This window comes from Corvus brachyrhynchos, unplaced genomic scaffold (genome assembly GCF_000691975.1).
Source record: "Corvus brachyrhynchos isolate BGI_N302 unplaced genomic scaffold, ASM69197v1 scaffold53, whole genome shotgun sequence".
Classification (NCBI taxonomy): domain Eukaryota; kingdom Metazoa; phylum Chordata; class Aves; order Passeriformes; family Corvidae; genus Corvus; species Corvus brachyrhynchos.
In genome coordinates this window covers 2759233-2782608 of record NW_008237681.1, presented here as the reverse complement: position 1 = coordinate 2782608, position 23376 = coordinate 2759233, and the positions used below count along the sequence as shown (strand labels likewise).

At 40.3% G+C, this 23376-nt stretch overlaps 1 protein-coding gene across 9 annotated transcripts in view; it reads left to right on the top strand.

Annotated features, from left to right (window-relative positions):
* RARB (retinoic acid receptor beta) overlaps window positions 1–23376 on the top strand; it is a 324550-nt gene that overhangs the window by 110794 nt on the left and 190380 nt on the right. For all 9 annotated transcript variants that reach the window (XM_017732112.1, XM_017732111.1, XM_017732113.1 and 6 more), the window contains one exon: window positions 18928–19428. In XM_017732112.1, coding sequence (XP_017587601.1) covers window positions 19251–19428 — 178 coding nt within the window. In that variant the 5' untranslated portion in view covers window positions 18928–19250. The remainder of the gene's footprint in view (window positions 1–18927; window positions 19429–23376) is intronic.

The following is a 23376-nucleotide window of genomic DNA, read 5'->3' as shown; positions in this document are numbered from 1 at the left end:
TTGCTCCTGGGCTCTCCTGACCTGCACAGAGGATGCTGCCAACAAAAATCTCGAAGCTGCCCAAGTTACAAGCAAAAGCGTGGGCTGAAGTAGTGTCTTTTATTCAGTCACTGGCATTGGTTGCTGCGGTGTTTCTGTGACTCTGCCTGTTCATTTTAATAACCGTACGATAACAGTTGCAAAAAAAGTCACTATAAATAGAGGAGATCATGTTAAGCAGTCACAGAAGGGTGAATATCCTGAAAAGCTGTGAGTTGGAAGTCAGCATGCTGCTTTCAGAAGTTACTCTTCCTGAACTGTTGCCATGAACAGAGGAACACACACCAGTGTCTGTCTGTAACATTTATAGTGTATTTTTGTTTCCAGATTGTGTTTTGTTTTCCATTTTTCCATTAATGGGCTTTTGTATTCTCCCTGCTAATTAAATGTATGTACTTCGCTATCCTTTTGATCCTAAAATGAAGCTTGTAGTGGGGAATAAGCTGCTTTTACTGTTCCTTTCTGGAAAGATCAAAATACTGTTCAGAAAACCTGCAGAGTTTATGAGCTGGGTTTTTCTGGGTTGGGTTTTTTTTGGCATTGTACTCTCTGTGCTGTATTATGCTTCTTTATTTGGAAATTTATGGGGAAAATAGTTTTATTGTTCATTAGAAGTTTAAAGACCTTGTATATGTTCATTTGGTAACTTTGATTTTTGGCAGTCCCTGGAAGGATGAGGTGTTTACTTGTTTAGTGAAGAGGCCCTTTATTCAAAATGCTAATTAGCCTTTGAAACCAAATAGGTGTAAAATCTTGCTAAATGTTTCAGATGAGCTTACCGCTCCCCCAAACTCTCTCCTTCCTCCTGCTGGACTTTCCCTGTCATCTTTCAACATCTCCTCCTGCTCTGGTCCTTGGAAACCTCCAGCAGTTGCAGCACCCCAGTGCTCAGCAGAAAGCATGGAGAACCCCCCCATTCTTTCACAGATAAACAGAGAGCCTGAGGTGTGCACTGAAGTGGAGGCACACTTTGCCACATAGTGGTGTGCCTTTTTTTTTACCCTCCTGGTTTGTTTTTTTTTTGCATGAAGAAAGGAGGTCTATAAGAAGACCTAACAATGCCCTTACTGTTCTGTCAGAAAGTGCCTGGCTGCATCTTGTTTTATTTGGCCCTGGCTGAATGGCAGTTTCATTTATGTTTTGGGTGTTTGGCAGATATTTCATCTTTGTCAAACTTCACTTTTAACATTTGTTTAGATTACTTGTCACAACACTTTCCTTTTTTTTCCCCCCAAACTCTTAAGATTTCAGTCAGCTTGACAGTGCTCAGAAGTGGTTTCTAATATTTTTGAGCTTTCTTCTTACACGTTCTCCCTTTTAGAGACATACCAGTTAAGCTGGTTGATTTATAGTTTCTTTTTTTCACTTTGAAGCTAGTGCAACTCTGTTATTTTGAGCCTCTGACTCTCCTTGATGGTGGGGTAAGCTTCTCCTAAATCCTGTGAATAATAAAGAAAAGCATTATAGTGAGAGTCGTAAAATCCTGAATGCGTCCATTTTATTCCATCTTGCTTTGTACATAAGACACTTTGAGCAGCTGTGGTGGGATCAGGAGCACTGTTTCCCTGTTCTGTCTGATGGGTGATGGTATTTGCTTTTTATACCCATGAGGAATTGTGAGGGGCAGATCACCTGAGAGTATGAGCTGGCCCCTGGATATAAACCTGGTTTCCTTTTTTATCTGCCTATGTGATGGCTTCCTTTCACTGAATTTGTTCGGAAGGCCTGCAGTAAGAGATGAGGGAGATACAAGTGGGAGACTTCCCAGCTCTCCATCAGTGGCTGTTTCTGTGCATTCAATTCCTCTTTCAATTCCTCAAACTGTGACCAGACTCTTGGCATTTCTGCTGTGTCCTTTGACTAGAGACAGGTGGAATTGAATGGGAGAATGTAATTTTAAATGAGACTGGGAAGCCTTGATGTATGATACTCACACTGTGTGTGAATTTTTGCTTATGAATGTTTGTTTATTTTCATTTTTATTTAAATGAATGTTTAAAAAGTTGTTCAAAAATGAAAATTAAGAAAAATGACCCCATGTAGGCTTTCCTTGTTCAGGTATTCTGCCTGAAGTGATTTCAGAGGGCTGATTTGCTTATGCTGGTGTTATCCACAGCAATAACTTTTGGAGGATTGTCGCCGTCCAGATCTGTGTGAACTGGTTCACTTTTTTGCAAAGTTTTTAAATTTAGAAGTTACATTTCTGAGCTGCAGATGCTTTGGTTTGGCAAAAGGCAGCCTACCGAAAGTAATGTGATTGCTGAAATAATTTAGTCTAATACTTGCTCATGCTCTAGTCGTTTCCATGCTTGAGCTGACTTGCAGATGAAGACGTATGGACATGGACAACATGAATATATTAGGAAAAATTGCAAATGCTCAACCTTCTCCAGAAATCCTGGAGGCAGCCGACAGTCTTCAGCCAGCGTGGATGAATCCCAAGTGACCCTAAAGCCAACCAGAGGTCAATGGATGGGGCACGCTGCCAGAGAGGCAGAGTATCCCTGCTTGCCTGGAGCTTTCCCATTAGCTGTTTGCTGTGGCCTGGTTGAGAGCATGGCGAGCAGACTGGTAATGGCTTGGTGTTTACAGAGTTCAAGTGTTTACTTGCAGATGCAAATACAGGTTTTGGACAGCTTGGGTCCGTATTATTCCCCTTCTGCCTTCATTTGGAATCTGGCATTGTGTTTGCCTCAGGAGAGAATGGAGCCCTCTTGGTAGTGTTTAGCTGTCAGCTGCTATTATTAATTGATGTAATTGTTTCTTTACTAATATTTACCTAGGGTTTTAACATGGAAGTGACTATACAGATAATTCTAGTACAATCTTAGTAGAAAGTCAATTCCTTAATTAGAAAAATGACTTGCTACTCTTGACTTATTCAAGAATCAATTTTTTTTCCTGCCCTGAAAAGTGTTTGCCCTGAAATCTAAGGAAGTTGTTAACTGGAAGGGTGACATTTGAAGAAGTGTATACTAGCAATTAAGATGAACAAGTAAATTTGACAAAGGAACTAATATTTGTTCTGAAGGAAACCTGAAACATTTGCTATGGGGGAAGGAATTTTGGAGGCATTTCTGCCTTCTCCAGGCTGCTTTCTTAAAAGTCACTGCAGTAAACTGTGTTGAGAAGAGCAGACCAGAAGGGAATCTTGAAGAAGGTGAGTTAAATCCACTTAACTTTTCTTTTACTGTGGTATACTGGGTGCTATCACCACACAGGATTACCCAGGGAAAACATGAGTTATGAGCAGAATATTATTTTAAACAGCGAGCTGGTGATGTTGAAACTCTGTGACTCTCAATTCTGCTAGGGCCAACAATTTTGAGGATTAAAAACATATGGGCTATAGATAGAGAAGATATCCACAGTGCTTGGGGTATTATTTAGTGGTATTTGTATTATTCAGGCTAGCAAAAACAAACAAAAAGACGAGAAGAAAATCTCCTGTTACAGGGCATAAGCCATCCAGTAGATGATGTGAGCTGGAAAGAAATTTTATGGGAAAGTTTTTTCTGTAATTGCTCTCCTAGAGATTTCTTCATCCTTTCCCTAAAGCATCTGATTCTGGCTGCTGTCAAATAAGAGGTTACTGAACTAAATGTACTATTAATCTGACCCAGTATAGCAATTCCTGTGTTCCTATGTTTAAAAGCAGGCTTTGTCTGCTGAGGGTTGTCTCTCTGGAATAAACCCTCCATTGGAGGCAAGGGAAAGGAAATTGTTCAGAAGCTTTTACACTGTTGCTATGTAATTTTGTATGTTGTTTGAAAAACTCTTTTTTTTCCCTCCCTCTCCCTTTTTATGTGTATGCATGTTTTAAATTATAAAATTTAGCTTCCCATTTGATGCATTTGATGAGTTCAGTAGTACTCAGGACCACTGAGCAACATAATTATTTAGAATTACGTGCTTTTAAAAATTAAGGGACAAAGTCTTGGTTGGCTGGTACATGCGTAAATGATGGGTTCTATCCAGAAGGATATGAGCTGGGTCCCTTCATTGCCACTGGCCAGACCTGTTAATGTTTCTATTTCTTCTTCAAAAGTGGAGAATTTCTTAAAGGAGCGTATATTATTATTGTGGTTGTTATTAATAATGAACGGTGATGTTCTAGTGAACCAAACTTCCTACCTTCACTCATTTCTGTTAAAGCTCTTTTTATTTTGCTTGAGCTGAAGAGATGCAGTGAGAAACTGACCTACCTCTGAAGTGAGATATGTGAAGCAGAGTTGTAATGCCAAGGAACTGTGTGTCTTGGGTTTGTTGCTTAAATCTTAAATTGGATTTCCTTATTTTTCAAAGGCTTAAGAGTGGATGTGACAGTCAGGCTATTTAACTGAGATCCTTTTAGCACGTCAGATAAAACTGCTGCATGTAGATGCCTTTCAGTTCTCCTTATTGCTTTAAAAGCTGCCTTAGAGACACGAGGTACAACTGTGCTTTGTTTCACCCAGAAAAATGTGAACTTCATATAGGGAGAATGTGTTTCATTTCCTTACCATGTGTCAACAACTGGATCTTAAACCTGTATTTATCAGATGCAGAACTGGTTTTGGAGGATTATCACTAAATCAAATGCTAGGGTGGAATTTATGTTCTCACTTATAGCATTTCTCAAATGTTCGTATTATTCTACTTCTAGGCATTTAGTCTTTGATGCTTAGATCAGACATGCAGAGGCTACGTTTTTACATTCTTCTTTGTACAAGAGAACAGATATTTCTTTCTGTTTCAAACACCTTATACTCTTATAATAAAGACAATACACCTGACTCTTTTTTTATTATTGTTAAGTCCCATCATTACTGTTCAAACACGTGGAGGAAAAAGTTGTCATAGCTCACACATGGTAAAACTCTAGTCTAGGCATATTACTGTGATTAGAAAGTGTGCTAGAAGGGAGGAGATCTTATGGTTTTCTTTAACACCTGGACTCCCATTATTACTGCAGGAGTATATCTCCTGATTTCTGATGTATACTATTAAAAAATCCCCATGTGGTTTTGTCTGGCAAAAACGGGCAGAGTGGCTGCATGAATATGAGATCTGGTCCATGTTGCAAAGGCAGCTATTTATACGAAATAATGTTCCACAGGGTGCTTTTTCTTAATGATCTTCAAAATCTCTTCCATCTCTTTCTATGTTAGAGCTCTGCATCATTTTTCTTGGAATATTCTTTCATGTGTCATTCAGTCAGGTATGTTGCTTGTAATATGTCCATGAATATTGAAGTATTCTACACAATTTGGTCACTTTTCACTTTAAATAATTATTTATATAGGCTGAGGTGGTTTTTTTCAGGCTTTTGTCACTGTGGAACTCTGACAGTGCAACACAAGCTTGGCATTGATGAAAGGGGGATCTTCACATTTGCCATCAAATGAAGCAACAGTGACTGTACCCAGCACGGTCATTTTTCTTCCCACTTGCGGTTCCTTCCCCTCTCCCTCATAAACTTTGATATGAAGTGTGGAGCAACATGATTCTCTTCATCTCTCAGTCCCCATAGTGATGGACTCCACATTGAGAATTGGAGAGCCATATGGGTGGAATATCTTTAAGAACTGTGGCTTATATAAAGGAAGTGACAGCCTTTACAGATGTCACTTATTTTGAGAGATTATTTCCATTAGCTGGCATCTTTATTGCATTCTCTTGCTTGTGTGTTGTTTTGAGGAAACGAATTGGTTTTTTCTGCTTACTTTGGATTTGCTTTAGCATATGGTGCTCTCTGAGACCCTGTGTAATGGACAACTGCCTGACTCTCAGTTGGCACAGACACCATTAGCTGGAAAGAGGATGCAGTTGGAATAATACTGAGGGATGTGCTTGAACCAACATGTATCTTCCAGCCATCTCTGAGTGGACTATTCCGCTTAGTGATTTTTTGGCCTGATTATAATCACAAAAGACATGAGTGGATTTTGAATGGCTTTATCTCAGTAACCGAGATCCTGTTTTGGTTTTTCTTTTTTCTTTTTTCTTTTTTCTTTTTTCTTTTTTCTTTTTTCTTTTTTCTTTTTTCTTTTTTCTTTTTTCTTTTTTCTTTTTTCTTTTTTCTTTTTTCTTTTTTCTTTTTTCTTTTTTCTTTTTTCTTTTTTCTTTTTTCTTTTTTCTTTTTTCTTTTTTCTTTTTTCTTTTTTCTTTTTTCTTTTTTCTTTTTTCTTTTTTCTTTTTTCTTTTTTCTTTTTTCTTTTTTCTTTTTTCTTTTTTCTTTTTTCTTTTTTCTTTTTTCTTTTTTCTTTTTTCTTTTTTCTTTTTTCTTTTTTCTTTTTTCTTTTTTCTTTTTTCTTTTTTCTTTTTTCTTTTTTCTTTTTTCTTTTTTCTTTTTTCTTTTTTCTTTTTTCTTTTTTCTTTTTTCTTTTTTCTTTTTTCTTTTTTCTTTTTTCTTTTTTCTTTTTTCTTTTTTCTTTTTTCTTTTTTCTTTTTTCTTTTTTCTTTTTTCTTTTTTCTTTTTTCTTTTTTCTTTTTCTTTTCTTTTTTTTTTTCCTTGGGGATTAATTAATTTGCTCACCTAATGTGCATCTGTTGAAGGAACTTCAGGTGCTGTTAGAAAAGCACTCTTTGTTGTGACATGTCTGGTTTGATGTTCCCAATTCCAAGACATGCTCTACTTGGCTGCTGGTATTTGCGTGGTTAAATCAGATTGTCTTATCAGCCTTGGGCACCCAGCTGGGCTTTCAGGCTTCTCACTCCTCTGTGTTCTTTGTAGTGCATTGGTCCACTGACTTGTGAAGTGCTGCTGTCCTGAAAATCATGCAGGAAGAGCCTTGGTAAGATCATTCTGCTATAGTGGGGAAGGGCAGTTACCAGACACATAACGAGTGGTATGGAATGCACACCTGCCCAGCTATCTGGCTCTGGATATATGTTTTTTAGACAATAAATGCAGAGTACCTGGCAAAGTGGCTCAGACTGCACAGCCTGGTAAGCACAGATGAAGGATGGGTTACTGCTGCAGACATGGTGCTGTCAGTACCAGGAGATGGGTCTGGCTTATACTCAGCAGCACACTGAGCTTGACTGCTGTCATGGGGGTAAAGGTGCTGCTGGGAGCTTTGAGAGCATTGCTTCTCTTACTGGCTTACATTTATTGATGTGTGTGGGTTGGAGGTTGCAGAAATGAGCATCTTGTTGCCAAGGCTGAGTATCCTTGCTGTTGTTCTGCTTGTGGTGATTCAGAATTGGTTGGAGGCTTGTTGGAAGAAGCCCTGCGTGAACCACACTGTCTTTCCACAGGAGGAGTCATCTTTGGCACTGTTAGCCAAGTTTAGCATCTCCTGGGGATTTGAAATGTTTTTGAGAGCTTTGCTCTTAACCCACATCTCATGACCTAATTATGAAAATGCTCACTGTTACTTTCTTAAATGTTTTCAAAATTCATTATTTTAATAGATTACTTTGCCCGTGAAGCTGAAAGATTAGTGATCCCAATACATTCAGAAGCTAAATGCTGCCCTGATAAGTGTTTGATCCAAGTTATAGCTGAAATATTTAAATATGATGGCAGGTTTGGGCAGGTCTAAGTGCTGCATGGTGGTGTATTACCTGTCTCCATTCCTTAGAGTCTGCATCAACTTCTTTCTGCACAGTGAACATGAAGTAATTCAGGCTGGTTTCTCAGCTCATAGAAGCAGGAAAGTTGTCTTGCATTTACCAGTGGAAAGATCCTTTCAGAAAAGGGCTTGTTGGGAATGATTGCTGTGCAGTTAATTCACACACTTGCTTACTCTGCAAGAATACCTTTGTGTTGTATCAGAAGTCCTGCCTTGCAGACTGGCGGGCATGACACAAGTCTCCTTGAATTTTGTCAGCGCTTAGGTTCCTCGTAGTTGCTTTTGGATGTGAAATGTAAGGTCATAGTTCATGTTGGTCTTTCTGACAATGTAATCCATCTGTCCAGCACCTCTAGCAGACAATTCTGGGATATAGATCTTCTGCATGTTAGAATGTGGAAAAGATGTGCTGGTTTTGTGGCTACAGTGATTGATTATTGCACCTCTGTCCTTATGACCTGACTGATAAGGTTTTTGCAACATTTTCAGATGATTCAGAGGATGGCTCTGAAGGTGCTTACATGTGCAGTGTTATCTCAGTGTATTATTAGCATTTTGCAATTGCTTTATTGGCTCCCTGTTAAGCAAAATATTGACAATAAAAATGCTATTTTTGTTCTGTGATCCATGCTATGGCTTTGTCCCCTCCTAGTTAATGGCTGTGCTTGTTCCTAATTTTGCTACCCTATTGTTCCTGTGACAGGGAGCTACAGAGAACAGAGGTTTTAAAATAGATGTTCATAATCTCCACCAGCCCTCTGGCATATTCTGCTGACCCTCAGGGAGTCTTACTGGGAATATATTGGAACTTGTGATATGTAATAAGTGAAGGTTCAGGAGCCTGACGTAGACAGCAGAAATGTCGTCTTCTGGGTAAAGTAGGACAGAAGACTCTAATAACTCAGAGGAATTGCAGAACCTTTCAGCAGACAGACTACTAGACTTGACATATATAACAAAAGGTGATAAATTATGTGTGTTAAGTTATTTTGTGTTAGCACAGCGTCCACACCTCCATGATATTAAGATGATAGATGCACCTCTAGTCCAACAGACTAGTCTTCACAAACAAAGTTCACAACCAGTGCTTGAACCCTCTTTTTCCCCCTGTTCCACTTGGATGACCGTCCTCACTTGACAAATGGGTGCAGCAGGGATGCAAACTCCTCTAGCTCAGAGGAAATAGAACTTCCAGCCTTGTGGTGCAGAAAACTGGACTGCTAACAGATTGAACCTACCTCCTGAGCATAGTGTCTTGCCTCCCAGATCTTGGGGGATTGGGAAGTCTACATTTTTTCACAATTCAGGCACAACCCCTACAAAATCCTCTTTCAGGTTTCTCAGACAGCCTCCTGAATAAACATTACTCATTTTTTGCGTGAATCCACATGCTCATCCTAACAATGAGTTTAGATTACTCCAGATAGCAGAATTTTTCTTTGCAGTTAAGTGGATTCTTGCAGGATGCTTCTTTGTGTGGCTTATAAAGTGAAGTGTGCTGAGCTGAGGCAGAACCTTCTGCTGTAGTGCATGTTTTCCAAATTAAACAGAATTTTACTCTCATATTTTTTTTTATCTCAGTGACTGTTGAACTCTGTTTGCTTCTTTGCACAGTGTGCGAAGATCACATACTGACCCTTCAGTGCCTTTCCAGGCAGCACATCTGTGCCATAGCGGGGCACAAAAGGATCTGTATTTACTGGTTGTCCAGATACTGAACAAAGTAGAAATTAAATATGTTGAGCATTTTCTGCCTTAATTTGGTGATGAAAGCAAGTCTAATGACAATATTTGCAGTTGTGGCTAGACATCCAGGCTGGATAAATCTAACTACACGGTTCCATCCTTAGTGGCACTAAAGATATCCTGTATGGGCCCATGCAGAGGAAGACTACTCAACTGACCTCGGGCAGGGAGAGGATGTGCTGCTTTGCTTTATTGTGGTGGTCTTCTCAGAAAGATACCTCTAAGTCTGAACAGAGAGATGAGACTTGCTTCTGTGCTGGGACAGTCATCTCTAGCAATTCAAGAAACTAACAGCAAAGGCTGCAGGTCTAAATTGCCCTGATCCTTCCCAACATAACCCTATGGCAAATTTACATCACCTACGTGGATGTTCAGATAAAGCACAGCCATCAAAACTAATGTTTTCTGCACCCACCACTCATAGAGCATTTGATGAATCATTTTCCTTGACTCCTGGCTTCACTGATTGGGGTTTTGAGACCAGTACCAGTAAAAGTTGTCACTGGTGTTGCCTGTCTTCGTGCTCTCCTTAAGAAAGTATCTCTTGTCATCCTGTTTCTGCAGTGCATGTTCTGGCTGTAGACCGTTGGCCTCCCAAAGAAATGTACTCTTCTGTCAAGGAACCGCCCTCCAAAGCTGCTTTCCTCTTCAGCTTCTGAGCTGATGAAGTACTCCGTTCTTTTAATAACTCCCAGGCCACAATCATTTACTAGGGATCTTCCGTCTGTCACCAGAACAATAACATCACTTGACCCCCTCTTACTGATCTCGGAGGCCTCTTAAAAGTTATAAACAGCTAGTATAAGACCTTTTTAGTAGTTGCAGTGATGTTAAGTGCTGTATTTGCTGTTGGTCACCATGACACGTTTCTCATCAGCTAGAAAGTTAAGGATGAGCATTCTGAGAGCATGCTGGGGAGGCTTCAGATGGATTCCTCACTCCTCCTCGCTGTAACGCCACTTGGGAAGCGATTGGCATACTTGTAAATGTCTGCACATCCCATAATACTGTATGACATTACTGAACATAGGCAGCAGGATGTGGCTTTTCTTGCTTACTCAGTCTCCCTTCCCTTGGCCTCCCGTCTCTTTCCAAGAGCTCTTCTCACAAAAGCTTGCTTTGGCTGGGAATCCATGTGATGCTATCTTGTGGTGCCTTGTAGGCAAGGGGAAAGACCAATTAATTGCCAGTTAAGGAGACTTTAGAGGAAGATTTTTTTTTTGCTGGACAGGGAGCATGTTCCATTCTGAACTTAACTGGAGATGGTACCTTTCCTTCATGGGTGAGGATCATGGATAGTTGAATATGCTGTCAGTTTAAGGTGCTACCTGTTAGCCTGTGTAAATCTTTCCAAATCCTAGAAGTGTATTGGTGCTCGTTGCAACTTACCTTTGTTACCTGTGGTTCTTTTTCCCTTCTTTGACTTGATGATGAGGGGGGAGCCCAAGAGATAGGTTCTTTAGTCCTGCCAGCAATCGTATCTCATCTTTGTGGTTGCCATCTTGCATAAAAGCAGCTACGAACAAAAAAATCTGATTGGACACATAGGACAGTAAAGGATAATTTGGATTGCTAAATCCAATCTCATTTTTCTGAACTGTAGGGAGAAACTGTGCAAGAACACAGGACACCTGCAGAGAAAATGTGGGCAGAGAACTAAAGCAATAGGCACAGCACCTTGAGCGGGAAAAGCTTCATACTGGAGTTTCTGGTTCTATGTGACTTGAGGCACCTACCTACTTTTTAAGAGCTGTTTTTTTGCTAACTACCCTGTGCTGTTTAAATTGTGGGTCATCTGAATTGTGTTTGAGAGAAGGGATGTGATTTTTCTTTTGAGTTTTGTGGATGGGCAGAAACAAGGAAACAGGTTTGGTCTGCAGAAAAGCCCCGCAGCTTTGGTCTGGCAAATCTCTGATTTCCTAAACCTCTGTAGGACATGGGATAGTCTCTCATGAAGGATATTCTTAGTATGGAGTTACTGTTTTACATCCTTGGAAATGTTAATAAGGAACAACAGAGATGACAGTGCAAGAACAGAAGTGTTGAATTCCATTGAAAGAACAGTTTTAAGCATTAAGAAATAGCTTTTAAATTTGGGCAGTGTAGTGAGTGTACAAGTTCACTTAAAACTCAGGGAGCAGGAAGCTCAGCTACCTTTCCTTCGGTTTCCATAGATGAAAGAGAACTTTTTTTCTTTACTGTCCTTCAGGATTTTTTGAATGTGACAGAGTAAGTAAGGAATGCATTTAGTTACAAAGCAGAGTGTCCTATATACCAGCACAAAATGTATTCAGAGCCCTTTGAATTCTCTGCAGAAAAGTGCAAGAGAGTCCCTTACAGAGGTGATTGAAAGCCACTGCACAGGAAATCAACTTCTCGTCCTGTACATAAACATGAGCCAATTCTACTATATCTGGCTCTCGGGGCAGTACACACAGTAAATTGTTAACCCCATCACCTGACCCAACCATTTATCTTTACTTCTCAGTATAGTTTTGGCAACTGCTGAGTAATGAAAGAAACATGAAATGCAGATAGCTGTAAAAAAAAAAAAAAAAGCAACAACCAATCCCCTGCCCCCTTCCCCCCACAAAAGAAACCCCCCAGAAACCCAACCACCCCACATCTCAGTTACAAACAGCCCTTTAAAACAGCAGACAACAGGAGAAGATGAGAAATTGCCTGATGCAGTGGCAGGATCTTAAATATGGTTAGTATAGAACAGAATTAACATCTCTGTAAAATAAGAGACATGTGAAGCATGGATTTCCAATCCTTCACACCTCTTGGTTGTGTTAGCCCAAATAAATTAATAACTCCCCTGAAGCTTTGCAGAGCAAATAACCATGATGCCTTTCAGCTTTTGAAATGTAAGCTCTGTGTGTTTTTAATGTTAGTTGTTATACATGAAGGTTGGCTGAAATAGGTTATTCTGCTTATGGAGTATTGTTCCCATATGAGGATTCAAGCTATGTACTCACAGCTGCTGCTCCTCTCCAACATGGACTCTCAGTTCTACTAAAATCAATAGTTGGCACAGCAGGGTACTGTTGTATGGTGTGTAAATAAATGGATGTCATTGTGTCTCACTTTTTTTTTTCCCTTTTCCCCTTTCAGATTTAGATTTGCTCTTTTTCAGGCATATATCAGCGTGTGTTTGCAATGCAGGCAATTCGAAGCATAGCTGCTTAGGGAGAAAGAAGCTTTTCCCCCCTCCTTTTTATACTTCCCAATAGGATTTTCAAATAAACAACAATTGCATTAATTATATTAATTATCTCTTAACAATGTCAGGGGAGAAAACCCCCAAATAAAACAGAAACCCATTTTGCAAGTGTCAGCTTTATGACAAAAAGGAATTCACAGTCCCCCAGCAGGCAGCTATCTTGCATACCAAGATTCAGGAAAAGTGTCATAGTAAGAGTGTCTTAATTCTATTACAACAATTTATCTTCCTTCTTTCCATAAGTCTTGCACCTATAGTTGAAAATATATGACAATTGTGGTTATAGGATGTAAGAGCTACAGATCTGCTTTTCAATTATCTGACTTTGAAGTTCTGTTTCATGCATTTGCTTTTTTATTCATGCATCTGGTCATATAGAGTGGTTTACTTTTTTTGGCTGCAGACTTGGCAGATACAAAATGCAGATGTTGTTCTTCTGACTTAAGCTGCTATTTTAAGCTTTTTGGCCAGTGGTTGGAAATTTTAGGTTCAGTTGTTTATTTGCTTATCATCAAAGTGGTTTTTGTCATATAATTCATATGCAAGTATTAGCTTTCTGTGTTTACTTTCAGAGTTTGAGATTAAGAGTATGGTCTTTTTTCCCCCTTTACTTTTTTTTAAACCAGCATGCTCTTTTGATTAATAATACAGTAGAGTATGTTATGCTTCAGAGAGCTTTTATTTGCAAAAAAAAAAAAAAAAAAAAACCCACCCTTAACCAAAAAATAGCCCAACCCTCACATTGTGCTGCAGTGCTTTCCCTTTAAGAAAAACATATCTCTCTCCAGATGCCTGCATCTCTTTGATACAAAAGGGTACACTAAGTTCCATCTATAAACAGAATCCACTAATTAAGAGTAATTGCTTCGGAGATTGGTACAGACTATTCAGCATCAGATGCATGTTCCTCTCAGATATCCATTAGCCTCTAATAAGATAATGCAGATGTGCCAGTCTGTTTCCTGTTTCCTTCTATTGTACCTTTATTGCCGTATATGGACCAATGGGATGGGCTGAACAATAAGTGGATGTCCTTTTGCTCCCAGAGCCCTTCTCAAAGGAATGTTTGTTATTAGATTGCTTTTTCTGTTTAGTTTCACATCACTATGCTAATAAAGGAAACATAACACTCCAAAGGCTTTTTTTTTTTTTTTTTTACTTCTGCCACGGTAACTAGTTTATTGTTTAATTAAATCTTGTTGGATAGCCATGAAAACAAAAATGCAACATCTCACAGTCAGTGAGAACTGGTGCAGAACACAGTACGCCTCTTTATGAAATAAAAGTTTCCATGCATTTTTAAGAGTTTAAAGGCAGTGTGGTTATCGTGTTACTGGATCTGACTGATTTACACTTGAGTCGTGCTAAATCTGCTGAATTATTCAGTACCGCTGAATGCAACACCATCAGCCAGCATAATAGAAAGCATATGCATAATCAGGGATTTCAATACAAACTATACATTAAATACAGTAAGGGTTCTCAAAACTTGACTTGTTTTGAAAACAGCATTAGAATGTGTCTTGAAGCCACCTAATAAATAAGAACTCCACTGGCTCTGTCCCTTGAGAAAAACATGTAATATATTGTTGAAAGGTTTTATATGCAAAATTTCTCTGAAATTGTTTTTGTGTCTCTGAGAAGAGCAACTTGCCTCTCCTGTCTTACTGTCCAGGCTGCCCTCCCAGTCCAGAGGTTCCTGTTTTAGCCTAGAGGGGTGGGGGGTTTGGCAGTGGCAGGAAAATGGGAAATGAACTTAGAAGAGACTTCCTCTGTGACCCTGGAAACTTCGGGGGCAGCAATGCTGCAGACCGAGGGCTTGGAGAAGCAAATTCCCAAGCGCCCGGCTCTCTGCAGAACGTGTCCTCGTGTTGGGATGCCTCTCCTGCATTCCTGGTTTCCTCCCCCAGTTGTAAAGGAAGAGCAACAGCAGTTTGCTATGGCAGAAGGGTGTAGGGATGGCAGATTCAGCTTAGAGGTTTTCTGGGTGCTACATCTTGGATATCTTAAAATGACTGCTGAATTTCAAACATTGCCATACATAGGGCAGAACTCCCCACTGACCTTTTCAGAAGTGAGGGAAGAAAAAAAAAGCAAAAATTCTGCTTTACTTGCGATACTGACAACTTAATTCCCTGCTATGGATAGTGAGAGGGGAAGAAGAGGAATGTGGAATTGGGGTGTTGTTGGTAAAAGGGAGGACAGAGTGTAACCTTCCTACTGACACAGAACAATTGGCCAAGCCTCCTGCCTTGGCTTCTTGCCTGTCCAGCTGTTGATGTGCATCAAAGTCACCTATAAAGCAAAGGGATTTTAGGAATTCAAATAAATCTTATACAAGTGAAAAATTCAGAAGGATGAGTTATGTTACAGTAATACCAAATATTGTTACCAAATGGAAGCTAAACAGCAATATAATGAATGAGGCTCAATACATTTAATATATTTTAGGAGAACTGACGGATGTCTGAAGAGCAAAGCTATTTTCTGTAGTCGAGCCTGTGCAAAATGCATAGGAAATTAAGAGACAATAAGGAAAGTTGGGTTACTGTTTATCCAGTAAAATTTGGAGCTTATATGTGAAAATTTGTAGTTTTAAATTTCTTCTCAGCTGTGCAAACACTGAGAAGAAATGCAGAAGAGACAGATACACCTGCTGCATTAACTGCAGCTGATAAATATTCTGCTCTGCACTAGAGCTACTGTAACCTCCTTCCCCTGTGGCCATCTGCTTTATCACTGAAGTCAAGTCAATAAAAGGCCTGTAAAAACCAAAGAGGAGGAGGCATATGTTCTGTCAAAGAAGAGTCATTGGCTGCTGTTCAATGCAGAGTAGTGCATAGTGTGATCATCTCTTGGTGAACCTTCAAAGGAACTTTTCTGTATGATCCTTTTCCATACTGCTTGTTCTAAGGGCCTTGTACTCATGAACAGTCACTAAGGAGAGGTCTATGGAAGAGGATTTTCATCGTATGCTGAGGAGATGCTCTGAAGTGCCTTATGACAGCCATTTTTTGAGAATTTTGCCTTCTGCCTCCAGGGCAGAAATCTGTGCTCTTGCATCACATGAATGGGTGGTCATCTACCATCCAGGTGACTCTGCAGTCAGTTTAGCTTGTTCCTTCTTGGTAAGTCCTCAGCTGTGGTAGCTGGCTCTTCCTGACCCATTTAGGGTAAGCTTGTCAGCTGTGGGGTATTTACCATGGCAAGTGACAACAAAGGAAAATCTCCTTCACAAAACTGACATCCGTACAGTGTTTTGAGCTATGGTACAGGTTTAGTTAGGCAAAAGAGATGTTTTCACCTTGGAATCACATGCAGCCTAGACATCTGTGGCTGATGTCCAGTGCTAGGTTCTCATCAGTGAGTTCAGGGGCATGAATGTGTCTGTCTGGTGAAAGTGAAATGGATCCTGGGAGTTGTTTCATGGAACTAGTGTGAATGGGAACAACTGATTGTTGGGTTTCCTGTCCTGCAGCAGTTTCTACTTTGGGATGTCCTCTGCTGTGCAGTGATGAAAGTGATGGGTCTGTAATCTCTGTTACCAGAGCTGGTGACTTGAAGTCCCTTGATAACCACAGAATACGAGTGGCATTTGTTCCTTTACAAGAAGCTGGAGTTGCTGATACGTAGACGTCTGCCTACAGTTTGCTCCTTGACCATCGCATAAATGTTCAGCCGTGTGAACAACCTGGTGCTCCCAAGGGACGCTACTTGGGGTCAAATGATACACTGTTTAGAGTATCATGCCTATAGAAAGTAAATTTCTGAAGAACTCTGAAGAGGAGCAAGTTCTGAAGGCTTATCTCCAGCACAGCTATCTGCAGGAAATTTCTGGCCGTGAGTGGTGAAAGGAAGGTGATTTTTGAGTAAGGCAAGAAAAACTTACTTTCATGTAGTAATTTCAGTTTATAACTATATCTCACGTAAAATTATAAGCATGCAAAACTATAGGATTATAACCTATTTTGGGCACTGTAAATATATGTATTTGATACTGAGGAGGTATAACACTGCTGTGTTCTGTCATCACCAGCTTCATCACAGATCATGTTCCTTCAGTAATGAAGAAGTGACCAAGCAGTTTTCCTGAGTGCCTTTTTTCCCCTCTGTCCTGAAGGAGTTGCTTTTTTTCTGAATACTTTTCACTTAAATATGCAAATAGATCTGATGTTGTTCTGGGAACGTTTTGAAGTTATGATGAGCTCTGCATTTTTCTGGCTAATAGGAATATAATTGAAGGTATTAGATAGTTTTATAAGATGAATTTTGTTTCCAAAGCCCTACATCACTTAAAAATAGATGACCTTGTTCTGTGTTTAATTTAATGCACACATTTTTAGGGCTGGTATTCATTAGCATCCCTCTCCTGTTCTTTTTTTTGCAAACACTTAAAAGTGTAGTATTTTTGCCAGCTTCTATGGAATTGCTTTATAGAATTTTGCGTGTTCCTTTGATACTTGACTTTCCTTGTCTCTTAAGCTTCGTAAAGCCTTAGCTGGGTAAAACAGGCACCAGCGATGGTTCATCTCATTTTGTGTTGTCGATGTATTTTAGCGGCTGGGGCTGCCTCCCAAGGTCTGCCTGGTTTTGCTGGTCTCCAGGCAGGTCCTTGAGCTCAGCTTGACCAGCAGCTATGCCTTAGCTTGCTATGTCCCCTTCTTACAGCCTCATCTCTGCATACGTTTGCTTCTACTGGCATTAAAGGCATTTTGTGCATAATTTACACAGTTATCAAATACTTACAAGCTACATTTCAGTTATACCCAAGCAGGCTGCACTCGGCAGAAGCTGCTGTCTGAAAACATGCACAGCTGGTAACCTTTGCTGGTATTCCACACAGAGCAGAAACACTCTGCTGCTCTCTGACAGGCAAACATATGCATCTGAATTGGGTTTTTTCTTTTTCCTCCTTGCTCATTTGAATTCTTACTGACAACTGGTGCACTGAGTAGCAGTAGTGATAGTCAGTGTTGCATTGTCACAGTTTTCCTCCTCTGGCATCAGTTTTGCTTTGTGACCTTGACACATCATTGCACTGCTCCTTTATTTTCCCACCCAAAAATCCTCTTGCCTTTGGTTTCAGGCTATAATTTCAAAGAATTACAGATAAAAGTGCTGTGTAGTGGTGGATGTGGTTAGTGATCACTGACTGTGGCAGATGCAAGAGTGTAGTACATTGTTTCAGGAAACAAAGCTTTAGGCAGCCATGGATTGCCTTACTCTTGGGTGGCTGAGTTTGCTCTGTGGCTCCCACTGTCTTTCTTTTACAGCATGTGTTGGAGGAGATGAGTAAACTCTTCGTGCAGGGTGATGCTCAGCTGCAGCACTCACCGGCTGTTGCTTGGAGTACTGCATGTGTACACAGGAGCAGTGTTTGCAATACAGAGCAGTTGCAGCCTTCCCAGTACAGTATCTCTAAGACACCAGTAGCATTGCCCCAGCAGGTTGATTCAGAGACCACCAGCCATTTGCTATATGCAGATGCTATTTGCTATATGCTCCAGCCATATGCAGACTTGAACTGCTATGGCAGGAGCAAATTTCATGGGTGAGAGTATCACAAGACGCGTCCTGTTCTCAGCCTGGGGCTTTCAGTACAGAGCCTGAGAAAATGAGGACCACTTGAAAGGTGGCAGCCATTTGGGTGAAACACTGAGGAAGGTGTGTGTAGCTCTGGATGACTTTGAAGATGGTGGTCATGAGAACAAGCAAGTTCCCTACCACAGCACAGGAGCAGTGTATTGAGTCATGTTACTCACCCAGATTATGAAATAATAGGTGCTTCTTTGTTTGGGCAGTTCCCCCTACCTCTCAAAAAAAGAAAAAAAAGAGAGAACGATCAGTAAGGTGTCTCCTAAGTGATAATAAGATAAACTAACTATTCCTTGTAAAAACAGTCATTGTTAAACCAATTACTGCTTTAACAGTCCAACCCAAGATCATCCTCAGACACATGCCTCAGTGCCCTGCCTGAGCCATGGCAATGAGGGAAGTTGAGAGCCTCCTCAGTGCCATTTGTTTTATAGCTTTTAGGGGGACACTGAAAGCTTTTACATACATGGAAATTTTTTAGAAGTTGATTTTTTTTTCCTCCCCCAGCATCAATATTTCAGGTAATTATTGATACGTTGGTTTTAAATCTGGAAGTTTTCACAACATGACTACGTCACACCAGAAATTGCTTTTGGGGTAGCAGATTGTGCAGGGAAATCAACTTAATGGGTGTTCGATCTCATGGGATACTGATAAATAAATGGTAACTTAACAAAAGTTACAGTGGGAAAAAAGCTTTTTCTATGTGCATGTTTAAAAAAATATGTATATTATAATCAGTATATTGTTTTCTTCCCCCAGACTTTCACAGTACACATCTGTACAGAGCAACTGTGCTTCCAGAGAAACATTTGCATAAGCAACTGAACTGCACCCTGATACCAGAGTAAGAAGTCTTTCTACCCACGGTCTCCAGAGCAAGAATGTCCTAGAAGGGAGAACAGTGGGAAGCAGTGATGAAATATAGGATGGACCTGATCTAGTGAATTACCTTTTCATCATCACACAATCCAGCTCAAGCTGTACTTTCAGGCTTGACAGCCCTCGTCATTCACAGTTTGAGGTATTTAATTGTCTGGCCTGGAGTGATGCAACATAACATTTGTCCACTGTGAGGTGTTAACATGACAACCAGTAGCCGCACATGTCCGGTACCGGCCGTGAATGGACGTATGACTCACTATCCAGCAGCACCATATCCCTTACTTTTTCCTCCCGTCATTGGTGGACTGTCACTACCTTCCCTCCATGGACTCCAGAGTCACCCACCAACTAGTGGATGCAGCACCCCATCACCTGCAAGTAAGTGCTTGGTATTAATACCTTTTATTGGCCAGCTCTCCTCTAATGGAGAACTGATCGTGTTCATTCTGAAATTATACCAAGAGTAATTGCAGTTGTTCATCTATGATGTATTTTACTTGGGCAAAGAGCATGCATTTGTTTTGAAATACCATTTTCACTTCTTCTTGTTTTTGTAAAAATAAACAGGCAACTGTATGGCTTACCAAAGCTATTGAAACCAAGAGTGACAAAAACCTGCGATGCATTTTGGTATATCCTGCATTATTATATTAGCTGCAGAATCCAATGTTGCTTTTAAAGAAAAATTGACCTTTTTGTATTCGTGAATGGCAATGATTCCTCAGTATAGAATTCTCTTAAGCTGCACAGTTATTAATACTGCTTTAGTTTTCTTCCATAAGTAACTGCTTTCTTCCTGTGCAGCTTCTGAAGAGCAGCCCAGAGGACAGCTGGTAGCTGTGAGCTACCTGTGGCTGCAGAATGAGCCCTGGAGTCTGTGGTTGAGTTTCTGTTGTGGTTTAACCCCAGATAGCAACCAACTATCGCACAGCTGCTTGCTCACATCCCCTTTCCCCCACAGTGGGATGAGGAAGAGTATCAGGGGGGGAAAAAGGTAAAACCCATGGTTTGAGATAAGAACAAGTTAATAATTGAAATAAAATATAAGAATAATTGTAATGGAAAGGGAGACAACAAAAAGAGAGAGAGAAGTAAAACCCAGGAGAGACAAGAGATGCTCACGGCAGTTGCTCACCACCTGCTGACAGATGCCCAGCCAGTCCATGAGCAGCCATTGGCAGCTCCTGGCCAACTCCCCCCAGTTTATATACTGGGGATGGCACTTTACCTCATGGAATATCCCTTGGGCCAGTTCGGGTCAGCTGTCCTGGCTGTGCTCCCTCCCAGCTCCTTGTGCACCTCCTCAGTGGCAGAGCATGGAAAACTAAAAAGCCCTTGACTTACAGTAAACACTACTTAACACAGTGATGCTTTAGTTGTTGCTATCAACATTATTCTCATACTCAATTCCAAACCCACAGCTCTCTACCTGCTTCTAGGAAGAAAATTAATTCTCCCAGCTGAAACCGGGACAGTTCTACATGCGGCACTGCTGAGGATATTAGCTGGGCAAGGCTTTTTCATTGCCTTATGACAAGCATGCTTTCTGCTTGGTCTTAGTTTTATGTATGTTTAAGTGGCTCCAAACAAAGCTGTCCCAGGTATAAACTTTTTAAGTGGGATCACTTAGACATGATACCTCTCTGGAGGTCTTTGCAGTGGGTGACTAATGTATTTATCACCCAGGAAACCCAGATGTATACAGCTTTGCAGATCAGTTTGTTGTTGAAGGTGCTTGTCTAAATACATTACTGTGGCTGTTGGATATGAGAAGTCTTGACTGAACAGCACATGTGTGGAACAATGCACTTTCTACTAAAGGAAAAGGAGGCTTGTCCCTGATACATCTTTCAACAGAAATCTCACAAAGTTTCAGCTCCGAACTTAAATGGGAAATCACAGTGAAGACAATACTTCTGAAGAGTTAAGTTGTATGTTTTGTGCTGCTTGATACTAATTGTGGCTTCACGTCTCAAGTACACATGCTGGAATGCTGGGCAGTCTTGAAGTATTCAAGACCATATACTGGTAGGGGTTTTGTTTCTTTATTTGTTTGTTTGTTTGTTTTCCATTTGTGTGAACAGTTTTCATCCAGTCACACATGTGAAGAAGTATAATTGGGTCAGGTATTTATTTGCCCTGTTCTATTGCAGGGTGTTTATCTTTACTGGAGATGAAAAACAAAACAGCCAGAAGGTCTACAAGTAACTTCAATTTTCCAGTCCTGTCAGAAATTATCCTGGTTGATTATTAGGTTACCATTCTGAATTTATCCTGCACTACTTCAGGAATACGCACCTGTTGAAGAAATAGTTTTATTAGTAAGTGGGAATGTTTTCTGAGGCATACATTGGTAAATATCAAAATTATATGGCGCAGCAATGCAGAGTTTTTCTTTTCTATGAATTATTCCTGTGGAGTTAAGACTGTGTTGCTGATGCATTATTAATGATTAATAAACCAGTCAGTGCTCAGCCTCTCAGAAAAGTAGTGCTTAGTATGAATTTCTGTCAGTATGCAAAATAAGTGGCTACTTCTGAATCTTGGGGTTTGTGTCTTTATGCCCTGGTCCCAGCATTTTCAGGTCAGTATTTTTGTTGAGGTGCTTTGCAGCACTGGCTCTCTGACTGAGCACAAAAGCCTGGCAGCTGTTGTGCATAGCTCAGGGCAATAGTGTTTGCAAATACCAGCTAAAGTTGGCAAGATAGGACGGAGGATGACTTGAATGAGAATTTCTTTTAAGACACAGTCCACTGCAGGTTGACTCTTCTGGTTTGTACTACTTTGTTTTCATACCTGTGGTGTCAACTCTCTGTCTGTGGACTTCTGATTCTGGAGCTTAAGGTTTCTATCACTGGATTTATAGAGACAAGTTCTTGGAAGCATGCAGGTTGAGCTTTAGGTTGTATTTCAGGGTTCTGTTCTTCATTGTAGATTTTGTTTGTTTATTTGTTTGTTTTCACAGTGAAGCCACCCATAGGCCAAAGTCAGTATGATTGATTGGCTCTATTAAAGTTAGAATTTATACTGTGTGATGGAATAATGTAGAACTCTCTTGCAAAGACCTGAAAAAATTAAAGTTTGGCCAAACCAGTGCTCTTTACATGCTTAAAGCTATTGTACTATTTATCTTCCAGATTCTTTTCATGCGTGTAGAATCCAATAGAAATGATTTTACATAACAGGAAGGTTATAAAGATCTCTTTAATCTTTTTAAAACAATGCCATTCTACAGCTTTTGTTCAAAGTTAGCGCCATTTGAGCTTTTGTATTAGTGTCTTGTGTTATTTTGTTCTGTTTTGGTTTTAAACTTTTAATGATGGCAGAATAGCCTTATATCAAGTTGCATTAAGTTATCTTAATCTACAGTTGGGGTAGGTATCTCCAGTCCCATTAAACAGACAAGAGTACATCTTAGACACATGAATTGTATGAGCACAAGGGGCTTACCATAAACGCTCAGGATGGAGTGATTTAGTTTCATTGATGTTAATAATGCTGTTGCCTCTGTGACCTGTGACTCGGCTTCTGTTTTTATACTGAGATACATAGTGCAAAATACTTAATAATTGGAGGTCTGGTCGCAGTGCTAGAGAGGTCAGAAGATGAAAAAACCCACTTTTATGGGTATGTGAACGATGCATTAGCACCGAACGAGACCACGGTCAAGAAGATCGTTACTTTTGTGAAGTCCGATTGATTTACCTACAGCTGTATTACCCCGTGGAGCACAGAGCAGACATCTTCACTCCTGAGATCAGGTGGCGTGCAGGCTTCCCTGGCCACATTAATGAATGAGGAATTTCTTCTACACAGCAGAGACGGTTTCAGGAGATTACTGCTTAGCTCATTTAGAAATGGTGAGAGAAGGCAAAACTGGGGACATTCTTGTGCTTTTTGGGTCATGCACCAGTCTGTTGTAGACCAAGAGAGTTCAGTTCTTTGCCAGACTGGGAGCAGCTATGGGAAATGGGCAAAAGTCCTGCAGAGACATGTTTGCAATAGGAAAATAAGGGAACACTTGTGAAATATTTGGGGAAGGAGTAAGTAAATACGGGCAAATATCATTACTTGACATTTTATTAAAGTAAAAACACCTTAGGTTCAGGTGAGTAGCGGTCACACAGGCAATTCTGGTATCTGAGTGACATTGCTCTCCATCAGCCCTGGAAGAAGGGCCAGGACCCATCTGGCCATCATGAGACCTAATGCTGCTGCCAGAGATCAGTGAGGCAGCTGTCACAACATGAGGATACCAGCTTTAGAAGAGTTTACCTTCTTTATAAAACATCTGTTGTGGCTGTAACAGCACATTTTAATTTATAG